This window comes from Mesoplodon bidens (assembly GCF_964165515.1).
Source record: "Mesoplodon bidens genome assembly, chromosome: 10".
NCBI classification, from domain to species: domain Eukaryota; kingdom Metazoa; phylum Chordata; class Mammalia; order Artiodactyla; family Ziphiidae; genus Mesoplodon; species Mesoplodon bidens.
Genome location: NC_138172.1, coordinates 13,526,190 through 13,554,070, shown reverse-complemented (window position 1 = coordinate 13,554,070; position 27,881 = coordinate 13,526,190). Strand labels below are relative to the sequence as shown.

General features: G+C 39.6%; 1 protein-coding gene across 7 annotated transcripts in view; it reads left to right on the top strand.

Annotated features, from left to right (window-relative positions):
• Window positions 1–27,881, top strand: part of CNTN4 (contactin 4) — a 560,752-nt gene that overhangs the window by 319,837 nt on the left and 213,034 nt on the right. For all 7 annotated transcript variants that reach the window (XM_081245077.1, XM_081245074.1, XM_081245075.1 and 4 more), the window contains one exon: window positions 2,582–2,677. In XM_081245077.1, the coding sequence (XP_081101203.1) occupies window positions 2,582–2,677 (96 nt within the window). The remainder of the gene's footprint in view (window positions 1–2,581; window positions 2,678–27,881) is intronic.

The following is a 27,881-nucleotide window of genomic DNA, read 5'->3' as shown; positions in this document are numbered from 1 at the left end:
CTAACTGTCCAAATCCTGTGGAACTGCATGGACTCATAAACTATAGGGAAATAAACAGGAATGCAGTTTTTAAAACTCAATAAGGACAAGTTAAAAAATCATTGCATATATTTCTCATTTTCTTTCCCATTTCCTCATGCTCTTTCTCTAGTCAGAATCAAGGTGGATTTTGCCTGGATAAGACTTGATCTCTATTATCCATCAGTTCTTAATTTTTCATGCAACTCTGGAGATTGGATGAGATGTCTTTGCCAAAACTTAGATAACTTATTTTAAGAACCTCTATGCAGAAGCGACAATTTAGAATGATTCAGTATCATTTTTAGGGATAATGGTTTACAGTATTAATGCCATAATGAAGTTTTTTAAATCTCTAGTTTAATCATTTTCGAAGGCTTCTCAAACCATTTCCTTAAAGAGAAGAAAAAACCACGTCCTAGCCTCACCTGGTACTCATGGAATAAAAGGAATTTTATTACATCAGAAATATAATAAAAGGAATTTTATTACATCAAAACTTAAATTGTAGTCATGTCTTGTTTTGCACTAAGTACGTGTGGGTCCTCAAGGTGTCGCTCTGCACACCTCAACTTCAGCAGTCTTTGGATTCCCCTGATTAGGTGTTACCTGTCAGTCCTGCCCACCAAACTCTTGAGTCCCTACAGGGCAGAAGCTTTCTTTTCATGTCTGTATCCTGAGCTGGCAGCCAAATTTGTATATGTTTTAATTAATAAAAGCAATAATATATTAGCTTAAATTTGCCTAATTCTAGAAGAAGCTGGTAATGAAGACATGTATGTGTATAGATTATTTCTTTTTTTTTTTTTTTTTTTTTTTGCAGTACACGGGCCTCCCACTGTTGTGGCCTCTCCTGTTGCGGAGCACAGGCTCCGGACGCGCAGGCTCAGTAGCCATGGCTCACGGGCCCAGCCGCTCCGCGGCATGTGGGATCCTCCCGGACCGGGGCACGAACCCGTGTCCCCTGCATCAGCAGGCGGACTCTCAACCACTGCGCCACCAGGGAAGCCCTAGATTATTTCTTTAACATCTCTATTGGAGTATAATTGCTTTACAGTGGTGTGTTAGTTTCTGCTGTAAAACAAAGTGAATCAGCTATACATATACATATATCCCCATATCTCCTCCCTCTTGCATCTCCCTCCCACCCTCCCTATCCCACCCCTCTAGGTGGTCACATAGCACCGAGCTTATACACACTACCAAATGTAAAATAGACAGCTAGTGGGAAGCAGCCACATAGCACAAGGGGATTAGCTCGCTGTATAAATTATTTTTAACCCTGTGAACACTCCCTGAAACCAAGCCTGAGTGTGGAAACATTCCATTTTATAACTGCAGCAATGCTGTCCAGGTTTATTTCCTAGCTCCATTACTCCCTGATGTTGTACCCTTTAACAAATGTTATAGTGCCTCTCTTTTCTAGTCTGTAAAATGAGGATATTAATGGTACTTAACTCATATAATTGTTGTCAGGATCGCTTGAAATAATCACCATAAAATACTTACCAAAATGGCCAAAATGGAGGAAATAGTCAGTAAATGTTACTGAACTCTGATGTGCACAGTTACAGGGCTTGCAACCCTACAGAACATACTTGGCTTAGAATAATCCTCAAATCTGGTAACAGGTTATTACATCAAATGTTTCAGACAACAAAAAATGAAATAGCACTTAAAACAATCATTGCTGAGAGGATTTGCATTTGGAAGGATGAAAGAAAAATCTTTTTGAACAATAATATGTCTGTCACTTTATTAGACATATTTCTTATATTAACTCATTTTTATTGGCAACTGTGTATTTACTGACTCCAACTGTGATCTTTGGGCTTGTAATGTCTTATCTTTCTAACCAGATTTGACCTCCTTGAGAAGGGGGAACTTTATTCCAAACAGAACCTTGGACAGTACCTTATAAGTATTTAAAAATACACAGGAACTTTATAAAACAATTGTGTATGTATGTCTGTTTACACATTGTATGTAGCGTGTGTGTGTGTAGACAGAGATAGTCATATTCTAGGTATATATAGAGTAACAAACATAATTGCATATAATGGAACTGTTTGTGAAGTAAACAGTTGACTATCAAAAAACAAGAATTTACATCCTGATAATGATATTTAATTACAGATAGAGTTGGAGAGGTCACTTACTCCATCCAGACATGTGCTAATCAATAAAACTTTCTGCACTGATGTAAATGTTCTCTCTCTCTCTCTGCTGTCCAGTATGGAAACCAGTAGCTACGTGTGGCTCTTGAGCACTTAAGATGCAGCTAGTGTGACTAAGGAACTGAATTCATACATTTTATTTGATTGTAACTGTTTTTAACTTAAATAAGCACATGTGGCAAGTAGCTACCTTACAGTATAGATATAGAGTCATGGAGGATGGGACAATATCATGCAAGAAGAGAGTCAAGTTGAATTTCCCTGATCTGGGTGCTGTAAAGGCTATTTTTCAGCAGAAGACTATCCTCTTTTGAAGTAGTATTAGTCTTCCATAATGTCTTAGGACTTTAAATTTTAAACTCCTTTTCCTTTATTTCTCCCAACAGATCTTGAAAACTTTAAAACAAGAACGAGAAGCACCGTGTCTGTCCGCCAAGGTCAGGGGATGGTACTGCTGTGCGGCCCACCAGCCCATTCTGGAGGTAACTCTGCACCGAAATGTGCACGTCACTGGCTGCTATTTTTCTTGCTGATTGTTCACCCTCTTGGCATTAGCAGGGGGGACAGTGTCACTTGTAGAGATTCCCAAAGTCCCTCTGTGTCGAGGAAGCATCGTCAGTGCCTCCCATAGTTAGGATAGGAAAATATCAGATTGTACAAATGTTCCATCCCCCTGCTGTCTACCTGGCTCAAGGGGAAAGATACCTGAGTCAATCAAAATCAGAATCCTGTTGCTTGGTAAAGCCACGTAGGTAAAACCGCCAGCACTTCTTCCAACTTGATCGTATTAAAAGATGGCCTTGCTTCACTTCATCTCATTGTTGGTCTGGGAAGGGATCAGACCCAGAACCAAAGTCCCTTGACCACAGAATCCAAGATGACTTTGTAAGGACGCATAATGACTAGATCAGTTAGGAATGCATTTGATTGCAAGTCCCTGAAAACCCAGATAACACTGGCTTCAGTGGACTTGGGTTTGTGTTGTTCTCACACACGAGACTTCCAAAGGTATGTGGTCTAAAGCTGACACCACTTTTGGGGGGACATCTCCCAGGACCCAAGCCCTTTCTTTGATCCTTCTCTGAAGTCCTAAACATGGGGCATGGCTAAGGCACCAAATGTGCAGTGCAGAAAGGTAGAAATGGGAAGAGGGCAGGGCAAATGTCAGAAGTCTATTCATTTCGAGTTGCTTTTGTATTATGGAAGGTTTGCTTTGCCCAAAGACTTTTATGTACATTTCATTGATCACTCCAGTGGCAAAAGAGACACAAAAATCAAGTATTTTCTACAGATATGTAATGGCCCTAAAACATCATAATTTTGATAATAAGGGAGAATGCGGAGAGATGATGTGTAGGCAGTTTGCAGTGTCTGCAGAAAGGACTAATGATGACTGTAAGGTGACTCTGCACATACAGAGTTCGGTAGGTTGGAGGTTTAATAGTTAGTGATATTTATTAGGATTTCACTACAGTTTGTGCTGACAAGATTGATAAACTCCATTTGTGGTCACTCTGGCTAAAATTTAGTTTGATACCTGCTCTCCTTGTTATTACCTTAATTTTCCATTTGACTTTACATATGATGGAAAAAGAAAATATTTTAAACTGAGAATTTGAAAGCACCATTTTATTTTTGTCCTGTCTTCAGAAGTTTTAACTTTTCCTTCTCACCTAATGCCCCAGCTAAGTTTTTAGCAGGAAATAACAATTAGTAAAACAGCTACATGGCTTGCATTTCAAGCACGGTGAATAGATAAGCAGGTGGAAGAGGCAGGCACCCCTCCAAGTCTGGATGGAGGGATGGAATTGTTAGGGTTTCTGGTGTTTGAGACTGGCAGAGAATCCAGATTAGATTTCAGGAGTTTGTCTTCTGAGAAATGGGTTTATTCTTTAGGACTTAATTTTCTTGCCAAGTTAGTATCAGAAGCATTCAATTTGGAGTCCAGGACGTGAATTCTGGTCCTGGCTCTATTTCAAATCATTGTTTGATATTGGGCTACTATGTTCACATTCTCTATCTCTACTTATCTCAAATGAAGAGATTAAAAGAAATCTCTCAGATCCCTTTTAGTTCTATCATTACATAATAATTGCTGAATAAAAACTAAACGTATTTATAAACTATATGTGCATTATTGAAGTCCTGTCCTTTATATGCGGAGAGCAATTAACTGGACATCTATTTAGGTTAAAGTGATGTTCACTCACATTAACAGTTCTCTTCTTATTATGAAATTTGATCAAATAAGAAAGGAAGATTTTGCTAATTTCTCCTGCAGGCTACCTTCACAGCATTAATCTTTCATAACATGGCAGCAACTCTGAAAATTAATCTTACAGCATATTGAGAAAAAAATACCCCACTACTCCCTGGTATAATGATATCTTTGGGAAAGGCAAAACACAAGAAGCACTGTTGTGCTGCTCCACAATGAATGAACCTGAATACTTTCCCCTTCCCACTCAGAAATATATTAAAAATTTCTGTAGACATCTACTGAAATTTGCTTGTCTCCACTGGCAGCAGTCAGCAGCTCTGAAATCCAGTTCCCTGAGTTGTGCTGACATTCCTGACAGTCTTGATGGTGAAAGACAAGGAAATAAATATTCTCATTATGGGCTCTATTAGAAACTGTGAGCTCAGTAATACTGTAGGCAAGGCAGGCAAGGCAAGGAAATTTGCAAGAAAACAAGGTGGGTATTGAAGGTTATAAGAGAGCATCACAGACATCCATCAGTTTGGGGCAGTGGAGTCAATGATTATCTGATGAAATCTCCCCAGTTACTCAAAACCCTCCAATGCAAACTGTCCGGCAGTGATTTGCTCATTGCTTCTCCAGGCTGTAATCACCTTAAAGCTGGCAGCATCGCCAAGAGCCGCTGGACATACTGAGCATTTTAAACCCAGCATATGGTATCCCAGTTTCTATTGTAACAGATCATGAAGAGGAAAGGAAATGAGTCAGCCTTTTATTGTATCAGTGGGATACTGGGTAATGGCATGAAATCCATTGTAAGGGATGCTGCATGTCCTATTTCAAAAGCTGTGCAGTGTCAGACCTTCTTAGGATAACATAGAAATGAGCAGCAATTAATCTACTTTGAAAAGCATGTCCGTCAGCACGTATTTCCAGTGCTCTACCAATCACCATGCATAGCGTCTTTGTCATTTCTTGGTTAATAGGTACAAATTCAGATGTGATGTCGTCTCATAGATTGTACTACTAAATCTTTAACACAGACACCAAAAAATAGAAATCACTATGGATGATGGGGCTCTGGTTGTCTATGATGCTTCTTTAGATTAGAAACAGAGTATTTTGAGATCTAGAATTTTCACCATGCTTTCCATCAACTCCAGGGTCATTTGGCAGCAGGAATTCGTGCTCTTCAACCACTCATTAAATAGGAACAGAAGTGAGGTACTTTGAGATTCTTCCTCCTAGCTTACTAAAACATGACAGCTTATTCACCAGTGAAATCCTCATGAACTGTTCACCAAGGGATGTTTTCATTTCCACCTTCCTTTTATATGTCACCCAGATCCTTGCTACTCAAAATGTGGTCCTTGGACCTGAAGTATCTACCTCACCTGGAAGACTGTTAAAAAGACAGAGTGTTGGGTGCCACACAGGGCCTACTGTATCAGAATTCAAACTTTAACAGGATCTCCAAGTGATTCATGTGCACATTAAAGTTTGAAAAGCCCTGAGCTTCACCTATGCTCCCCCCACACTCCGCACCTCTGGCTAGAGGTGTCCAAGAAGCGGGAGCATCACCAGGGCAGCATGTTAGAGCCACAGGTGCCTGGCCTTTGCCCACGGATATTCTGATTCCATAAACCCAGGGCAGGGTCCCCAAAACTGTTGTTCCAGTTGACTGGAACAGATTGAGGCAGAACCAGATTGAAGATGCGCCCACTTTGATCACCTTCTACAAAACCAGCCCAGGTTCACGCTGCTGAGGTGGAGTACTTTGATTTCCACATCAAAGCCAAGCAGAAGTGTTAAACGTTTTTTATGTCCAATTCATATTTAAAAGAATTTAAAATAAAATGTAATCACTTCAGGCTTTCCTATATTTTTGTCATTGTTGTTAAGAGAGGTGAACAACTAAGAAAAGGCTGGCATTTTCTCAGGTATTCACATGAAGAAGTAGCATTTTACATTCGGACAGCTCTTACTATGTCGTTGTTAGAGAAAGTATGCCTTCCTAGAGTATAAAAACAGAAACCCACATGATTCTGATTCTGAGATTATTTTCGTTGTTATGAGTTATAGAGAAACTAGCTATAATTGTCGTCGTTGGATGCTTTTACGCTGAACACATCCCCGTTAAACTTAGATCCCATTCGCACGGCCGCAGACTCAGGGACCTTATAACAGCATCTGTAGAGTCCCTTATGGTGTTTATAATCTTTAGTTTACTTTATATTATCTTTGGATGCTTACAATAATCCTATAAGAAATAAGGACGTGTTTCATAGATAAGAAAGTAAAAGCAAAGAGATTAAGTGAGGTCACACGTTAATCAATGGCAGGTCTAGTAGTTACCTTTGCGTAGAATGTGCCCCATTTTTTTTTATAGTCAGGAGACAACCATACAACTACTTTTTTGTACTCTGTGTGCATTAGTTCTTTGGGTGCCATCCCATATCAATTCAATCTGATTTTTTTTTGAGATTGGTTCCTTTGACATCATTCATAGTTTTGAAAGCACTCCAGGTGATTCGAATATGTAGCCAGGGTGGAAAACTTGTGTGTCTGCCCTACAAAATCAAGTAGGTCTTGTCCCAGCAAAACCTTTCGATTTGCAAACATCTCCAGGGGCCCAGAAATTTGATTTGATCTAGACATATCATGAATATTATAGTCTTAAAAAAATCAATCACGCCCTCCCACAGCATGGTTATTTCAGCTGGATATTTTGTCTTTGCTGTAGGACAGAGGTAAAAGCATGGAACTAGGACACCCACATTCTAATCCTAGTGCTGCTGTTAACTTACTTGAGCCAATTATGTAACTTCTCTGAGCCCTATTCTTTTTCTATCTCCCCACACATACTCAGCTTCCGGCATCAAGATGTCACCTTCAGAATCCGGCTCACCAGTTTCTTAATTAGTCCAAACTATGCTGACAGGTCACTGGGCCACAACTAATCTTGCTCTGCTAAAATGAGCATCCTTTATGCCCAGAATAATCTTCAAGACATCTACATGCTAGTCAAGAATGTATAATGAATAAGGCAGGAGTGCCTAATTCCCCTCTCCATGCCTTATTCCCATGCCTGCCCCAAACTGCTTACCAATTTCATATAACTTTAGATTTTCAGGGGCATCCATATTAGCTCCAAATACCAACCCATTCCACTGCAGTCCAGACAGTTTAGCTCTTTGCCTTCATGTTTCACCCAAAGGTACATGCAGGTTCCATTTTAATCCAGCTCCAAACCTCAAACCATAACACACTATCCTTTGGATTCTGAGTACTGCAACTTCCAGGTAGTCTAGTTACCAGGCCCTGCCTACCATATCAGACGCCTTTGGATACTGACATCTTCCTGGCTAGGTTCTAATTTTCTCACTCTGTTGATTAGACAACTGACCACCTTCCTCAGGAAGCAGTCCCTCCACTTCCAACTTATTCCTCTACTTTCTCTCACCGAGATTTCATGCTCTTCTCCTCCATATCTCGGTTCCCAGTATAACTCTCAAATCCTCACACAGCATTATGCCAGCCAAATGGAATTTATCTTTGTCCTTTAAATCTCCCCAGTGTGTTGTAAGGATTAAAGACATAATAAATGTGGCACCAGTTTGCAAAATTCAAACATCCAAACATTCCTGATTTTATTAATTAGGCCTGGTTTGATTTTTTCATTTGCCTAAGCCTGGAATTAAAATTAAATCAGAAAATCGAATGTCTTTGAAGACATATTATGATTCTTGATTTACATTCATTTAACAAATCTTAAGTAGGCAAATATTTTTCAGATATATCTTCCAAGAGATTCATCTGGAATATGCATCTATTATTAACATAAACTCATCATGCTCTGGCATTGTGGCTTTATTAAAATGCTGATTTAGCCATTCTCCTAACATTTGAAAATTGCTCTTAAAGACTCAGCATGACAATTGAGATGAACTCTGCCAATCATCTTCTCAGAGGCCAAGCCCCATGTAATTCTTTATGTTTGCATGTTGCATTAGTGTGCACAGTATGCGCCTGGGCTCCATTCATTTCCTTAGAAGAAGCAAAGCGTTAAGTGGGCCTCAGAGGAGCTAAGGGTTTTAAAATGTTGCGGAGTTTTTTTTAAGAGACTAGGGAACATAATCTTCAGCTTATTTTGTATGGCAATTTTAAAAGAGCAAAATTTGAAATTTTTAGATGGTTATAAGATTTAACAGTCACTTAATTGCCATGAAAAGCTATAAGAAGGGTCCCTTTCTAAGTGTGGTACCAATCTCCTTTTCTGGTTATAGTGGGGACATGGTTGAACGTGCACATCAGGATGAAGGGCCGGCATTGCACTTGAATCATCTCGTTCTGTGTATGTGTTTTTGGAGTGAGGGAAGATGCCCAAAAATAGACTCAGTTTTTAAGACACTTAAATAACAAGTGATCTTAGGATCTTGAGCCATTAATGTTTGGTCACCACTGAAATAGCTGCCCTTTGATGCCCATTTCATGTCACCTGAGAAGTGACTTACCTGAGAGATGCCCTATCTCCTACGAATAAATTTTAGAACCACAGGTGTTCAGTAAGTTAAGAGTGACCTTGTTGGAGATCAGTGATTGAGAAGAGGTTTTCTGGATGTGGGATCCCGGGAAATAATGTTTAAAATGCTGGTTGGAGCAGCATTGAAATAATACAACTGTTCTAGTCTTCAAGAATATTACGGATCAAACTCCGGTAAACCAACTTGTATGATATTATTTCTATGGAAAATGCATTCCGAGTTCCACTTCTAAGCCCAAGATATTATATATTCATTTGAATGCACATCTATTGAAATTCGGTGAGGAGAGGTTAATATTTAGTTAGTGATAGGTTCATCAACACCATAGTACTAGGTGTTTTTTTTAAATCTTGTTTTAAATATTCTTAAAGCAATCCTGTTTGATGCTCCTTGACTCTACCATGTTCCTTTGAAAAATACAAACCTCGATTCTTTTATCTGAAAGTTATTGAGCCAGTTCCTCCCTTTTTTCTTTTCCCACTTTGCCAACCAGCAGAGGTTATAGCACACAAGTGATTTAATCAGTGTAGAGTAATGGGCAACAATTTGGAAGATGATGCTTTTCTCCGTTCATTAAACCTCCCTTTTTTCACCAACTGAGAAAAAAAAAAAAGCCACATTGATCAGGGACTACTTGTTATAAAATTGTCTAACCTAAATGGCCTGGTGGAGTGTTTCATGTTTGGGAGGAGAGGCCACTAAGATTTTTTGTCCTTACCACACCAGATACAGGCTCCATTTCTCTCAGCCGTGAGAGAGCCACGTAGCTCAAAGAAGGAATCAACAAGGGAAGCAAAAGGGAGAAATCAGGCTCCACATTTCTAGAAGAATGGTGAGCTTCTCCATCACTAGATGTGACAAGAAGAACTGAGATGAATATTTGTGATGTCAGTTATCTCCAGAATTAGTTAAGCATGTTCTGTGAGGCTACCAGCATACTTTTGCCTTTGAATTTTCCTGTCAGCTCTTTAAAACAATCTGAAGGTTCCATGACGTTACTTTTGAAAGCCTAGATGTCAACAACTATATACTTATGAGTAGAAGAAATGAGTTTGTATAGACGGCAAACATTCCCTGGTCATAGAATAATTCTGAGCCCCCAGTTTCTTAACCTGTATAGAGAATTGCTGGTCTGTTTTCAAAGAAAAGTTCCCCAGGAGTGGCAGTTGTATACTTTCTACCTTCATTCTGCTTTCAGTTCTAGTAAGAGAGATGTTTAAGCTGTTTTTGCATCTATAGCAAGTCCCAGGCTGTAGCACTTAGAAATAGACTTAGCTAGTTAATAGCAGTTAATTAAATTTCTTAGTGTTCAGTAGCCTAAAGAGGATCATTTAGTTTAGAAAAAAACCAGAAATACATTGCAAGAATTTTCTTCTATCTCTTCTTTTTTCCTTCTTTGCTTTTATGCAGATGTTTCCATGTTCTTTATTTGGCTGAAACCACGGATTTTAGTAAATTAATGATGGCCCTAATTACCCAGCTTCTCTGCTGATGGTTACTCTGTACTTAATTTAATGATAGGCACTGTATTGTAGATTTAAATTCAAGTTGGGAAGGTCTCTATTTTCTTTTCAAACATTAAAAAAAAAAAATCAAAGTGATTATCTCCAGATTTGATCCTTAGAACTGGAGGACCACTGATCCATCAGAGTGAGGGTCAGACACATTAGCACCAAAAGGAAATGGCATTTGGAAAATGAGATTTGATCCATAAAAGCAAAATGATCTACAAACTGTGATCATTCAACAAAGCTCAGCTGCATGCAGAGTTCCCTTTTGGAGTTGTCCTATCCCAGAAAGCAGTGAGGGATGATGCTATGTGGAAACCCAAGTGCTAATTGGGAGGTGAAGAGTCTGGAGATGTGAAAAACACATTACATACCCAGTTAAGAGTGCTACCAGGGATGTTCCAGCCAGAGCAGAACAAATGATCAACAGTGATCTTTTAACAACATGAACCTGGCTGAGCATTTCATAAATAATCCAGTGGACAATCACTGCAGGATATATAGCAAGCATTCTTGTTTTAATGTCCACTGGAAATATGAATCTCATCTTTTCAGGTGAAAAAGAAACGAGCAGCCCTTTGGATACATTTTCAGCAACAAATCGGTGTTTTGTCAGGTCAGTACATCATGATGTTACATTGAATTAAGCAGGATAATGGTGCAGTACATAGAATGAGGAAATGCTGCTTGAGTCCTGGAAATTTGGAAAGAGACTCAGGTTGGGAGATCAGAAATTGAAGTCTCAAAAATGGAATATTCACCACTGTCAGGGATCTTGATCCTCTGAGTGTGATGGCACAAATAAGTTGGCAGGCTTCCCTGGTGGTGCAGTGGTTAAGAATCCACCTGCCAATGCAGTGGACACAGGTTCAAGCCCTGGTCTGGGAAGATCCCACATGCTGCAGAGCAGCTAAGCCCGTGCACCACAACTACTGAGCCTGCGCTCTAGAGCCCTTGAGCCACAACTGCTGAGCCCGCGTGCCACAACTACTGAAGCCCACACGCCTAGAGCCCATACTCCGCAACAAGCCACCACAATGAGAAGCCCATGCACCACAACGAAGAGTAGTGCCCACTTGCCGCAACTAAAGAAAGCCCGCGTGCAGCAACGAAAATCAAAGCAGCCGAAAATAAATAAATAAAATAAATAATTTTTTGAAAAAACTTAAAAAAAAAAGTTGGCCATTTTTCTGATACATTTTTTAACTCATTCAGTTTAGTTTTCAGACATTTAAGAAGAAAATACCTGGAGTCGGTCAAATCAAAGACCAGACAACACTGTGCATTTGGACAAGTAAAGTTCACTTTTATAGGCAAAGGAATAGATGGTGGCATTTTGTCTAAAGGTAGGATTTATAGCTGCTGATTTAAAAGGAAATGACTTAATGAAGTCTCTTGTTCATCGAGGACAAACAGTATGGGTGAAAAACTGTTTTACGCATCATGCTTATCTGAGTTAACTATACTCGCTAACGATTTTGGCATTTGAGACATATAGAATAAACACAAATTTTCACATGAAGTAGTAATCCTTTCACAGAGAGACCAACTCTGCCTACATTATGAACTAAAAGAAATGTCGTATCTTTAGTTCAGAGGCTTGCTGGGAGAATGTTCATGATATTTTAGGTGGGTCCTGGCTGCTGATGAGACAGTGGGCAGCCGTATCGTATCAAGCCAAGAAAGCTCCTCCCATTTCTAACTGCAACACACCCTGTTTTTCTCTCATCGCCTAGTCACAGGTTAACACATTATCACCATCCTCACCGTCAAAATGAACCCCTGGGAAGCAGTTGTGTTATAACGACACTCCGCAGTAATTCATAGATCCGTATGGCGGGCACAGCTGGAAAGATAGTTGCAGTTGCTAATGTAGCATCTCAGAAATATCCAAAGAATCTCTACTTTGTGAAGTAATTTTGAATTTGTACACTTTCTTTTTCCCTCAAACCAGCACATACAATAGGAAACACCTGGGAAATGCCAAAATACTTCAGTTTTATAGGTGCTTGAAGCCCCAGTTCTTATCATTTCATGCAAACTCAGGTTTGCCTTTTGAGAAGGTAAATGGGATTTTCAGAATAAATTGTAGCTGATTTAAGTATCATGTATTTCTTCCCTTTGTGGTTCCCACTTATTGCAAAATGAGGCCAGTATGACACACCTCTGAAATCAACACTTAACTATAACAAAGACATCCCTACACCTTCTCTATAAGTGTTGCTGCCTTTTGAATTTGTTCAGTATATTGCAAGCCAGCATTCCTTCTCAATGTGCAGTTCCAGGTTACTTCAGTGAAACTGTTGTGATGAATGAGATTTATGATTGGGTCCCAGTGGAGTATGTAAATCAGGATATTGAGGTTGAGGAGAACAGATTATTTTTTAAAAGTGAAAGCATCGAACTTTGGTAGAAACTCTCAGATGTCAGGCGTTTAGTAGACATGGCAGATATAGGAGCGAACAAAAACAGTGGTTCCTCTTACCATGGGACCTACAGGTCTGCTGGGGAGTAAGAGGGTAATCAGAAAATCACACTGGGATGTGTGCTTTTGGTTGTGAGGTGGGAGAAGAATTGGGTTCAATGATCTGATCATGTAGAATAGAAGGACATGATGTAGTCTGGGAGAAGGCTTCTCTGAAGAAGTAGCTCTGGAGCTTAGATTTTGAAAGATGAAAGAAGGAGTAGTATTACAGATGGAACAGTGCATAAGTCTGGGAGATTGCCTGCCAGGAGAGAAAGGCAGTGTGGTGGGACCTCCAGAGCAGCAGAGAGAGTAGGATAAGTCTCAGGTTGGGATACAGGCAGAAACTAGGGTCAGATGTGGTGGTAATGATTTGGGTGTTTTTCCAGAAAGAAATTAGGAATTGCTAAAGATTGTTTTAAGTAGCATTGTGAGATAGGTTATAAGTTAGAGTGGAAGGCAGTTTTAAAATGGGTTCTTGGAAGCCAAGACTGATTTATTATTACCCAGCTTTCTATGAAAAACAAAGAAAGAAGCAATGTTTTAATCAGACTAGAAACAGAGGGTAACCACTAAAAATTTACTTGAACAATTACCTGTAGTTGTAGCACAGGTCAAGTTGAGAAGTGACCATCTGACAGTCTTAGTCCGTTCAGGCTACTACAAAATACCACAGACTAGGTGGTTTATATACAACAGACATTTATTTCCACAGTTCTGGAGGCTGGAAGTGTGAGATCAGGGTGCCAGCATGATCAGGTCAGGGCTCTCTTCTTGGTTTATTACAAGCACGTTTTCACTATGTCCTCACGTGGTGGAAGGAACATGGCAGCTCTGTGGGATCTCTTTTACGGGAGCACTAATCTCATTCAGGAGGATGCTCCCCCGTGACCTAATCACCTCCCAAAGGCCCCACCTACTAATATCATCACCTTTATGGTTTAGGATTTCAAAATATGAATTCTGGGGGGGACACAAACATTCAGGCTAAAGACTAATAACTAAAGAACTAAATTGACAACACGGGGAGATAGAGAGGTTATCTTTAAAAGCTTTCAGCAGTAGCCGCAATAGCCACTTTGTATCTCTCTATGAAATACGTATTAAATCTGGACACCTATTTAAAAAATTAGGTGTTCGCTTGTTATAAAGGAAACATTTTTCTAAGGAATCCAGAGGAAATGTTCTACCATACTTATCAACACGCACATACATGCCATACACCATCTTTCCCCGCCAAAAAATTACCTGGAAATTAATAATTCTAGCTAATACTTTATAGGGAAAGAGGCTAACATGGCATATTGGGTGTGGACATAGCAAAAGGGTGATACCAGCTTACTCTGAAGGTGGAAACTGAAGCAACAGAAAGTTCCATCTGAGTTCCTCAGATAGGAATTCTGGAAGCTGCCCCACACACACTTTTGGAGGAATAAAGGGATACACCCACTTTTGGTTAGTGAAGCTAAGACCTGGATAGAATTACAACCAATGTTAATAGACAGAGTTAAATAAAAAAACTACTCCACCATGGTGACCTAGGAAAATATTCAGTGTTAAAAGAGGGGGAGGGGTTGGGCTTCCCTGGTGGCGCAATGGTTGAGAGTCCGCCTGCCGATGCAGGGGATACGGGTTCGTGCCCCAGTCCGGGAAGATCCCACATGCTGCGGAGTGGCTGGGCCCGTGAGCCATGGCCGCTGAGCCTGCGCGTCCGGAGCCTGTGCTCCGCAACGGAGAGGTCACAACAGTGAGAGGCCCGCATACGGCAAAAAAAAAAGAGGGGAGGGGTGGAAGGGGGGAAGTGTCAGCTATTGCCTGAGGATGCAAAACAAAACAGACACCAGAAATGCATGTGAAAGAGATGTCTTAAGAAAATACAATAAAATTAAAAAATGCATCTCTGTTGTGCCTTCTGTCAAGCACAAGAAACCATGGAATCTGTGAAACAAAGATGCTCATGTGAAGAGAGACCTGACTCTGATACTAACTGGGGTTTAAAGGGCGCTAACAAAAATTAGTAATGAAAGAATTAAAATCTGGAATGCAGACTCAGTAAAAAGCCAAATGAACATTGTAGAAAATTGAATTAGTGGTAAGCATGACTAACTAAAGTTGTTTTGTTTTGTTTTGTTTTTTAATATGTAAAAGGAAAGTATAATGACCAGGAAACTTTGTAAATATGGCAATTAGGGAGTAAAGATCTAATCTATATATAATCAATGTAATTGATAAAGATATTTGACCAGTATATATGTGTATACCATTTTGTTTTATATCATGACACACTTATTGTACTTTCTCCTCTTTGAGAGGGAGCCAAAATGTATTCTTTATTTTAATAATTAATGGAAATAGAAATCTAGGTAGATAGATATAAAAGCAAAATGTGTACCTTCCAAGTTGCTGGAGACAGTTCAATCAAAGAAATAGTAATCTATTAAAGCGAAGGCCAAAAGGAAAAATGAGAAAAACAGCATAAATAAAAAATACACATACAAAAAAGATGACAGATATAAGAATATATGACTTGTGGCAGAAAATATAGTTATAATTTCTATATTTAATGAGAGCATACAATTGAATTAAAAATCTGTGTGATCTAACTGAAGTATGATGGCATTTATTTCAAATAAACTCTATAAAGTAGACTGTAAAAGAAAAGAGGGTAGAATTATTAGTTTAGGACCAATTATTATTCATATGCAAAAACAGTAACTTGGCAAAAGATACTTTTTATTATTAAATACACAAACCTCAAGGAAGGCATTCCAATTTTATTCTTTTAAACATCGCAAAACATAGGGTCAAAATTTATAATACTCGGGCTTCCCTGGTGGCGCAGTGGTTGAGAGTCCACCTGCCGATGCTAGGGGACATGGGTTCGTGCCCCGGTCCGGGAAGATCCCACGTGCCGTGGAGCGGCTGGGCCTGTGAGCCATGGCCGCTGAGCCTGCGTGTCCAGAGCCTGTGCTCCGCAACGAGAGAGGCCACAACAGTGAGAGGCCCGCGTACAGCACAAAAAAAAAAAATTTATAATACTCAACATTTGGAAATACAAGGAGAAATTACTAAAGTACGTTTGTGATGTAACTTGATAGTTAAGTAAATAGAAATAATGATACAAAACTTTGAATAATGTAATAATACAATATGTACTTCCTTTTGTGCTGCCCATATAATGCTTATTTTAATTGGTTATATATTAAGCCAAAAAAAGAAAAGGTTCAACAAGTTGAAATTGTACAGATCAGGCCTTATTTTCTGCCATAATGTAGTTACACTAGAGATTAGCTATAGATCAGTTTTACACAATGAGAACAACCACAATTTTTTTTTAAATCAACTCGTGTAAATTTCAAGTCTGCTTTCTAGTATCTCCTGGGTTGAAACAGAAATAAAAACCATAATTTATAGACGTTTCAAAATTGAAGAAATGAAAACAGATCTACGCTTAACGAAATTTATGAAAAGTTTACTCTGAAGCAAGTCAGTAACCTTAAATTCATTATTAAGCAAGGAATTCTGGAAATCACAATGAGTAAACTAAGTATTCACCTCATGAAGTTAAAAAAGAACATGAAACAAACCTCAGGGAAACAGAAGGAAGACAAAGGTTGAAATTAGTGGATGAGAAAATAGAAACAGCACAGAGGAGTTTTGATAGACAAAAGATAAATACAAGTGTATTCCTCTTCAAATAAAATCAAGAACAAAGAAGAGGAGTACAAATACAGTCAGCCCCCTGTATTCACTGGTTCCACATCCTCGGATTCAACCAACCAACCAAGGATCGAAAATATTCATGGAAAAAAATTCCAGAAAGTTCCAAAAAGCAAAACTTGAATTGGTTGCTTGCTGGCAATTGTTTATATAGCATTTACCTGTGTATACAACTAATTATGTAGCATTTACCTTGTATTAGGTATTATAAGTAATCTGGAGATGATTTTAAATTTACGGGATGATGTACCTAGATTATATGCGAATACTACGGCATTTTATATAAGGGACTCGAGCATCCACGGATTTCCTTGATATCCAAGGGGGGATACTGGAACCAGTTCCTCACAGATGGTAAGCTAAGGGATGACTATATACAAAATTAGAAATTAAAAAGAGCATATAATTTTGTATATAAGATTTAAAATCATAAGAGAAAACTAGGTACAACCCTGTGATCGTTTGAACATCTGGATGAAATGAACAATCTGCTGAGAGTATATAAGCAACAAAATGGAACCAAGAAAATACAGAAAATCTGAATAGATTAATTATCATGGAAAGAATTCAAAGTTGTCAGGAATTACTTTCTCCAAGTACTCTGGCCTATAAATCTTACAAAGAACTCTTTCAAAATTTTAAGGTAATTCCCTTGCCAAATAATGTGTTTCAGAGCAAAAGACAAGCTGTCAGTTCATTTTATGAAATGGGTATAACACTGGGACTAAAACCTGACAAAGACAGCAAAAGGGGGAGGTAGCCTCACTTATGAATGTTAGTAACACATATAATGGATAATATATTTCAGGCACTATTTTAAAAGCTTTACATAAATTCACTAATGTAATTCTTACAACAACCTGGTGATATAATTGCCTTATACAGCCATTTTATAAATGGCAAAATCCCTGAGACATTGTTTAAGTAAATAGGAAGTTCCTCAACACCTTATGAACAACCATTTTTGGGTATGTATATAAAAGGAGCAAAAAGTTTTAAAAGTACAGATAACCCAAAAAGAGTTTTGCTTAAATTCTTCCCATATTCCAAATTTAAAATACAAAAAGTTATATAAGAACAATATAATGACTTGTAGAAAGATACTTCTATGTCCTATTAAATTATAGCCAACACCCAGAGAGAGTAAAGAGACAAGAATGAAACAATGTTGATAATTATTGAAGCTGGGTGGTAGAAGAGGGGTCCTTATACCATTATCTCTACTTTTGTAACTGGTGTGTGTCTGAAATTTTCCATAACAAAAACTTTAAAAATACAAGTATGTGGTTGGATTTAGTGATCTCCAAGGTTGCTTCCAGCTCAGATTTTAGATGATCCTCCATTGTTAATTACTTCCTTCTCCATAAAAGTATTTTTGTATCAGCCTTTGAGGCAAGAAGATGTTTGCATTGCATGGAGGAGTTTCTACGATGTGCAGACATATAGCTATTTTATTACTTATTTTCCTTTTGAAAATCACTCCGGTTATTAATAGCTGTCCTTGCTACCCTGCCTTGAGAGATGGTTATCACTAAAAATGCCTGGGTTGGCAGTAATATGCTTTGCTTCTGCCTGGAGCTGTTTTGAATCTCCAGTGGCAGACCTTCACTGTGTTACTGGGGCAAATGTGCAGTGTTGTGCATTAAATCTGCACTGATCAATGCTCAGATGATTTGACTTTCTGCAGGGAATGAAAAAAATAAACACCCCCATTCCCAAATGGCACTGTAGCCTAGTTACGAGAATTGCTTGCAGGGGAGTACATTATGCTAAGAGGACTAGTTCATTTTCAGGTCAGAAAACTTTAAATTCAAGTTGACATAGCTTCTCTTTTCATTTCCGTACTCATCTCAGCTGGGGAAACGCAGCGTTTGCCGCTAAAAATCAACCAGTGAAATATGGCAGAGGCGGGGGGTGGGGGGACAGGGGGAGTCAGTGGTCCAAAGCCTGAAAGTGGCTGTGATCTGAAATATGTCATGGTTTATTTTGTAGAAGACACCATACCAAATTTGCTTTCCACTGGTAGACCTTCTCCTTTTATTTTCCACAAAATCCCATGTACCCAGCAGCAATCTTTTTTTTTTTTTTTTTTTTTTTTTTTCAATACGCGGGCCTCTCACTGCTGTGGCCTCTCCCATTGCGGAGCACAGGCTCTGGACACGCAGGCTCAGCGGCCATGGCTCACGGGCCCAGCCGCTCCGCGGCATGTGGGATCCTCCCAGACCGGGACACGAACCCGTGTCCCCTGCATCGGCAGGCGGACTCTCAACCACTGCGCCACCAGGGAAGCCCCCCAGCAGCAATCTTTAACAGCAAAAATGCAATCCACACAAGTTATCTTGTGATGTACCAGCGTTCCAGACAGTTCATAAGCAATTAAGGATCCAGTCTGAATTAAATCCAGAGGTTCAGGGCTGAGGATGTTAGGGTAAAGCCGAGAATGATGTTCAGCCAGTTTTCTGACCATGCGCGGCTTCATTCAATAAACCTCATGTTAGGTGCTCCCCCCTTAAGCACCACGTGTGACTTCTGCTTTTATGTCAGGGTAGATCCATAAAGTTTAAGGTGTAGAAATTTTCATGTAGCTCTTGTAGGGGAGGAATACTTTTCCTCTGTTCCCTCTAGGTTCTTTGGCTGGTAATAATTAAATTGGCCTAAGACAGATTAACAAGAGAAAAAAAATTAATTTTGTGTGTACAGGAGCCCATACAAATATGAGACTCCAAGAAGTGACCAAAACAAGGAGCTTTTATACTTTTTAGACAAAAGAACAATAAACTTGTGAAGAATTGACAAGACAAAGAAGTTTGGGCCTAGGATAGTAAATTAGTGAAGAAGTAACAAAGTTGGTTAAATACATCCTTCTTGGCCCTAAATTCCCTATCTCTGGTGATAAGGGATGATCTCTACCTTTGGTAGAGAGACGGTGCCTTTCACGTGGGAGATTTATTTCCTGCTTTCAGGAGGACAAAGGAGGGTCAGAGTGTCTTGCTTGCAGGGACTGTTTCTTAAGTAACTTTAATGCCAAGTAATCAATATGCCAGCATGGCACGCTTTGAGGTGACGTATTCTGTTCTCCTTCACTATACTGAAATTTTCAGGTTGAGAATGAATGGGCTCATTAAAAGACAGGGCTGGCTAAGACTAAAAGTAATCCTCCCTAATCCTAGCTTTAATGGCTTTCATCTTTGCGGTGAACAAGTGTCGTTAAAATGAGTTACAAGCACATGAAAGTGTTCTCCTGGACACCCTTTCACATACAGTCCTCTTCTAACAGAAGCTGGGAGACAGTCCAGGATTAATTAATTAAAGAGTCAGTTGGCTTTTATAGATAGTATGAGAAATATTAAAGTTGTAAAGGTTTTTGTTGACAGACTAGTAGGATCTATTTGCCATTCAGACCCTATGCCTTGTAAGAAAAAAATTAAGAATTTGGGGCGTTGACCCTGGGATGTGTAATTTATGCATGGCTCTTGTAAGCTGTTACCTCTTAATCACTCAGGAGCCCCAGCTCTTGAAGCAGACTAATGATCCCCTGCTGACTACCCCGCTCTGCTTGCAGTTCTGCCTTCAACACATCTGTCAGCACCACTTCCCAAGGGAACTCTCTGAAAGTTGGGAAGTCTGACATCCATACATTAACTACCCTGTGACTTTCTCCATGAATAATGGACTGGCCCGCTGTAAGCTGTGAGTTTCCTCCCCAACACCGACTGCTTTTCCTTTTATGTGCCACTATGCTTGTCATCAGAGAGACGGCCAGAGAAAAGACATCTGGCGTCTGTAACTCATAGGGGGTTCATAAAAACTAAAGCAGGTAGATTGTTCTCTCAAATGAAGTTCCTGAAAATACTGAATGATGAATGTCGTGCTAATGGTCTCATTCCTCTAGCTTGGTGACAGCCTGTAACCAGTTTAAAAAAAAAAAAAGAAAAGAAAAACACCCTACACCCACAGTGACACACACATTCTAAATTTTATTTAAAAGATATATTTCTAATTGTTAGGTTGAATCCTTGGAGATAGAGCGCAATTATTTTGAAAACATTATTTCTTTCCACGTCTGCTATGGAATTGTTCTAGGATATGATAGATAAATATGTTGTCAAGACCTATTCTCCAATTAATTGTTAAAAAAAGAATTTTCTGAAGTAAGTCAAAATTGCCTGTAAGATTTTGGCTGGAGTGCTTATTAATTCACCTTAGGTGCAGGTAAAAACTAGGGGCTGGAAAGAGAAAATTGGGAACCCTCTGGGCCAGGATGGCAGGTCTTTGCTTTTCTGCAGAAAACACAAGAAAGAACAAAGAGGTGATCAAAACAGAAATATATTAGACTCCTGTAGGTGAGTGATTTTTATTTCTCTAAAGCTCATAAATATTGAGAGGTTCAGTGCTTCCCTTGACAGGTTACTTGTCAAGTTACTGTAGGAAGAAATTATCCCACCCAGAATCTAGAACTGGGCTCGAAAACTTTCAGAGGTCACACTGAAACTGAATTAGAGCAAGCCAGATGTAAGATGATAGGGAATGGTGACGACTCTGGTGAACTAGAGAGCATACATTTCATCAAAAAGGTGTACCTGGTTATATCTACAGTTCACCCAAGAGTGTTCATAGGCTGGACTAGACAATTGAAATGACATGATCACTGTGGATCACACTTAGCAACAGGTACTTAAGGGCAGGACCCAGGACGTGCCAGCAGAGCTGTGCCAGACCCTTCTCTTCACTGGGCATCCTGGAATAGTCCAAACACATATCTCCAGGGAGTTTTTTCTTTTTAATTATTTCTTTTCCAAGTGATATTTTAAGAGCAAACAATTAAGAATCAGTTAAGTGTGGAGCCTCCTGACTTAGAAGGCCCATGTCTTAAAAAGATATCTTGTAACATTTCTATTGGCAGATCTTCCAAAGTTCTGCAGAGGAACAAGCCCAGTGGTGAAAATCATCACAGGCAGGGAAGCCCAACACCAGATATTTATGAATAGTTCATTTGCATTCCTCCCAGCCAGATGCAGGGTGCCAATCCTGGGTCATTTTTACCATAACAACGTTGCCTGGTCACACGACTGACATTTCACCTTCATCAGGTTTCTGGGGTCACAAGCCAGAAAGTTAACCCGAGATAAATTTGTCCATAGAGAAGAAGAAAGGTTTTTAACACTGAACCCACTGCTGGCATATGGGAGTGTGGACTCAGGTCTTTCTTTTTCTTTTCCTTTTTTCCTCCTTCTCTTCTACCCCCTCCTCCTCAGTCTCTTTCGTTTCCTTCTTCCTTTAAAAAGGATAGAAGTCCAGAGTTTTTAAAAGTTAAATCTCCCAAATTTCAAGTGAGAGTACTATAATAAGAGCCCTGGGCCAGAAAATAAAAGAGCTGTGTTCTAGTATTCTAGCAATGAGCTGTGTGAGCTACGTCTGTAAAGTAAAAGTCTTGCCTAAGTTCAAGTGAGAAGATATTTCTAATGATTTTGTTGCTATTATCTAATTGATACTTCCTGCTCATATGCTCAATGCCAAGGACCCTGTTTCTCTTCCCTCAGTTTTTCTATCGTGCTTTATCATGTGAAACCAAAGAGTGAGTGTAAAATAGTCAAAAGTCTTTCAAAACTATAAATGATTGATGCCAATCTTGTTATTGGACAAGATTTCCCAACAAAGACCAATATATCTGCTTTTGTTTGCATCACCCAAAGAGACTGGGCCCGAAATGTTACATCTGAGTGGATTTTGACTTTCAGTCCAGTTTTTCAGAGCATTGATATGTTAATACACACCGCAGAGATTATTACCAGGGTAGTTACAGAGGCTACAGTCCTTGAAACAGCTTCATATTGTGATACCGTTATAGCCTACAATCACACAAATCACACACACAAAAATATTTTGCCAACTCTACCATCATCACCAAGACAAGGTAGTGTGATATAGAATTTACTTACAAATGAAGGAAATTAGGATTACTTTCATTTTTATATTCCTGGTACAATTTCATCAGCAGTCTTATGGAGACCAAGTAAAGGATTCCATTCTTTAGCCAGAAATGAAGAAAGGAATTTATCAACTCCCAACCTGGCTCCAGTATCAAATCTACAGTTGGCCAGTAGCCTAGGGATTTGATTATTTGCTGAATCCTTTTCGAAGAAATCTTTTTAATTTTTGTGGGTCAGAGGCTCTTTTTCTTTTTTTTTTTAATTAATTAATTATGTGTTTGTTTATTTATCTTTGGCTGCGTTGGGTCTTCCTTGCTGCCTGCGGGCTTTCTGTAGTTGCAGCAAGCAGGGACTACTCTTCGTTGCGGTGCATGGGCTTCCCATTGCGGTGGCTTCTCTTGTTGTGGAGCACAGGCTCTAGGCGCATGGGCTTCAGTAGTTGTGGTGTGCGGGCTCGGTAGTTGTGGCTCATGGGCTTAGTTGCTCCACGGCATGTGTGATCTTCCCGGACCACAGCTCGAACCCGTGTCCCCTGCATTGACAGGCAGATTCTTAACCACTGCGCCACCAGGGAAGTCCCCAGAGGCTCTTTGTTATGTGGGAAAAGTGTATCCATGAGGAACAGAAGGGTCTAGGTTGAAAGTGATGATGCCTCACAGTTATTAGAAATGCTCTCATTCGTGATAACACAGGCATTTGTAGAAATTTCATTTTCCTCCACTGGCCACAATATTAAACATTTCACCAAGGAAATGTTCAATGGGAGATTGTGTCTTAGGAACAGGATCTAATCTTTCATATCACAGTAAGAAGCTGATCAAAGATGTTGAAAGCTAGCTCTTAAAGGATTAACTAGGTCACATTGTAATATATGATATGAAAACAGAGGGACCTTTTTTTCTTCTGTTGAAACATACAAAAAATTACAGAAACTGCCTCCCCCCATTTTTTTCAAGACCACTTTCATTGAGAGAAGATATTGAGGGAATTCCTTGGTGGTACAGTGGTTAAGAAGCCGCCTGCCAATGCAGGGGACACGGGTTCAAGCCCTGGTCTGGAAGATCCCTCATGCCGTGGAGCAACTAAGCCCGTGCGCCACAGCTACTTAGCCTGCACTCTAGAGCCTGTGAGCCACAAGTACTGAACCCATGTGCCACAACTACTGAAGCCCAGGCGCCTAGAGCCCGTGCTGCACAACAAGAGAAGCCACCACAATGAGAAGCCTGTGCACTGCAATGAAGAGTAGCCCTCGCTCGCCGCAACTGGAGAAAGCCCATGCGCAGCAACAAAGACCCAACGCAGCAAAAAAAAAAAAAAAAAAAAAAAAATTAATTAATTAATTAATTTTAAAAAAATTTTAAGAGAAGATATTGAGCCTTCATTCAACATTTAAAATGTTCTTACTAAGATTTGATGAAGCCATGTAAGGAATTTTGTTCTGTAACGTAAGTGCAATGAAAAGCCATTTGGTTTTAGGTAATTATATTTATAGTTTGAAAATTAACTCTTTTGAAGAGTGCAGAAAATGGCTGCATCAGGGCAGGGGTGTGTGCAGAGACAAAGAAAGTGGTAGTTGCAGTAGCCAGCTAAGAGGTGTTGATTCTTTGTCCTGTATAATGGCTGTAGTGATGGGTACTTTCTGCTCCCTCCCTGAAACCCAAACACAGAATCTCTCTGGGTTCCTATTTAGGGTCACCTTTGTGTCTGGATTCTCTCCCCTCTCACTCACTCAAGAACTTTGCTCTAGGCACTGTTTTCCTCCTCATTCCTGCATTAGGTATATTCTCCTTCCCTGATGCATCTTCCCCATCTGCATTTAAAAATGTAGCAGTGTCTCACATCTTAAATAAATTAGAAACTCCTCTGACCTCACTACCCAGTTTCTGTGCTCTCCTTTGCAGCAAAACTTCGCCAAAGTGTTGTCTCTACATCTTCTGTTTCACTGCCTTTTGCACCCAGCCCCACAGGACTTTTCTCCACATTTGCGCAAAAATAGTCTCGTCAGTGATCTCCAGGGTACTAATGCCAATGGTAAATTCTCAGTTGTCGTCTTATCCAGCCAGTCAGCAGCCCTCAATACAGTTGATCACTCTAAATTTCTTGAAATACTTTCTTCCCTAGGCCTTTGGGCTACAGCTCTCTTGGTACCCCCTTTATATCACTGGCTTAACATTTTGGTCTCCCTTCCTGGTTTTGTCTCATTTTCCTGTCATCTTCTTAAAGTAAATTATAAGCATCCTCAGGCTCAGGACCCCCTATATGTGCATACGCCCTAGTCATGTCATCCAGTTCATGGCTTCAACTGCCATCTTTATACTCGTATTTCCCAAATGTCTATCTGCAACACCCCTCCGTCCTAAATCCTAGACTCATGTATCCATTGTCTTGTCATTAGCATGCTTGGTTTCCTAATAGTTATCTCAAAGATGATATGACCAAACCTGAGCATTTATCTTCTTCCTAAATCTAATCCTCCTAGAGTTTTGCCAGTCGTGAGAAACAGCAACTCACTCCATTCAGCCAGTGGCTCAAGACTGAAACTTAAGACATAGTCCTTAATTTCTTTCTTTTCCTATACCTCCATCCAGTCTGTTAACAAATCCTGTCTGCTGTACCTTTGAAATATACTCTACATCTAGCCACTTTTCCCCACCTCCACCACTGCCACCCTCATCCAGATTCCCATCATATCCATCTTGGACTTTCATAACTGCCTCCTAGCTGGTCCCCCTGCTTCTGCTCCTGTCCCTCTCCAGCTGTTTCTTATTATAAGACATAGAATGATACTTTTGAGATATAAGTCATCTCATGTTTCTTCCTTGCTTAAAACTCTCCAAAGGCTTTTATATCTCACTCAGGAAAAAAATATATAGAACCATTATCTTGGCTAGTAGCCTCCATAAACTGGTTCCTGGCTACCTCTCAATCACCATCCCCTGTCTCAATGGGCTCTAGCCATAGACTGTTTCTCAAAGACACTAAATGTGCCCCTGCCTGTATTGGGCCCTCTGTGATTGCTGTTTCCATGCCTTAAATTCTCATTCCCCAGACACCAGCATGGCTGGCCGCCTTCTCTCATTTCATAACCATGCTCATTTTTACTCCTTCCCTGATATTTCTAAAATAGTACCATGTCTTTCATTGTTTTTTGGTTTTTTTCCTAATAGTGTTTGACACCGTGTGACATAATGCTCATTCCTGAGAATTATATTTATTAACAGATTTGAGGAATTTCATGGCAATATTTTAAAACATTTTATGTTAAATCCAGCATCAATATATTGTGCCATGGCATTCTGAAGTAGAATAAGTAAGTAATGTAAACACTCCAGACTTGCAGGGGAAGTGCTTCAGGATTTGTTTCTGGGCCTTCAGAAGTGTGTGTTGATCTACTCCTCAATGAGGGATACATCAGTAGGAAAGTTTGAAATGCTCTGTTGTGTATGGACTGGACAATCATCAATATTATGCAGTTGAGGGATACCTAAAAATGCTCTTCTCCACATTCATCTGTCATTGAGCTGCGATCATACCTGTAAAGTCCCACATTAGTCTCCCCTAGTGGTACCAACCACAATTAGAAGTCAACCTGCAGTGCCTCTCTAGGCAGCCTTTGCAGAGACCTTGAGATAAAGTTACGTGGTCTAATGAGCAAGAGTCTGTATATGGGGCAATAAAGCAGAATATGACATTTTAAAGCACCGTCCGTTAACTAACTTTCTGGATAAGCAGATTCTCTTCATTCCTTCTGTGATACACAGTGATCGTTCCATGTAGCAAGCTGTAGGTTCGTGGCTGGAAGGCTACTTTCAGGTAAACGTGTATCTCTCTGTTCCTACCTGTTGAGTTGCATACTTGCCAAGAATCAGTTGTTTTTAGTCCTAAACTTGTTTATGCCAGTTGTACTTATAATTATGTACTTTAAATATTATATAAAGTGCTGAAATATCATGAAAAGGAAAAAATTTCCATTTCCATAAAAACTACAGGAAATCCTTTGGGGAAGACTCAATAAAGGCAAGTCAGTAAAAAATAAAGATGCTGTGGGCAAGACAATTATAAGAGTTTGGGGGGAATCATTAAACTCTTGTAGGATTCTTTACTAATATATTTTTACAAGTCCGTTTTTAAGGAAATCAACACAGGATATGAGGGCAGGTTGTACGTGATGAGTGTAGTTTATATGAAAATGATAACAACAACCCAAGTCAGTATTAAACTTTTTTTAAAAGGATAAAAAATAAAAAGACAAAGGGGCATTTGGTTCTATGTCAAAAGAATGACAAATAATAAATTTAATTTCCTGAAAAATAAACATTTAAATAATGAATAATAAATATATGTAAACTATATAAATAGATAAACTATGTAAATTTAATTGCATGATATGTTTAAGATGTAAATATGGAATTTTTTATGGTCTCACACTTCTACCAACTTTTTCAATTAACCAACCAACTCTAGGATCCAACAGTGTATGAAGATAAGAGAGTTTTTACATTATTTGAAAACAGTTTTCGAAAGTAGAGATTATAATCCCATTACAGACATGTCGAGAATAGCAAAGGAGGTGAAATACTCAGAACAATCCTGTGAGAAAAGTAAATTATTATTCCCATTTTACGCATGAGACTTAAGGAGAGTAAATGACTTAGAACTAACCTGCTGAGAACTAAGATGTGTCTTACTTAAGGATCAATCATGCTCTTCATTCTTAGACTTATTGCCTCTTTGAACCTCTTCTCCCACACTTTTTATTTAGATCTTTTATAATGCAGCTTTTTCAAAATAAATGTCAGCTAAAGACTGCTGACCTTGGACTTCCCTGGTGGCGCACTGGTTAAGAACCCGCCTGCCAATGCAGGGGACACGGGTTCAATCCCTGGTCCGGGAAGATCCCACATGCCGCGGAGCAACTAAGCCCATGCACCACACTACTGAGCCTGCTCTCTAGAGCCCACAAGCCACGACTACTGAGCCCATGTGCTGCAACTACTAAAGCCCGTGCACCTAGAGCCCATGCTCCGCAACAAGAGAAGCCACCGCAATGAGAAGCCTGCGCCCCACAATGAAGAGTAGCCCCCGTTCACCACAGCTAGGGAAAGCCCGTGCACAGCAACGAAGACCCAACACAGCCAAAAATAATAAATAAATTAAATAAAGACTGCTGACCTAATCATATATTTTACTTAATAGCTCCTGAATGACTATGACATTGTGATAATAGAAATGCCATTTTTCATCTCCAGTGACCAACTCTTGTAGCTTAAGAGGGTGTCAGGCTGTTCCCTGATTTGGTAAATACTGCATATCAAATCTT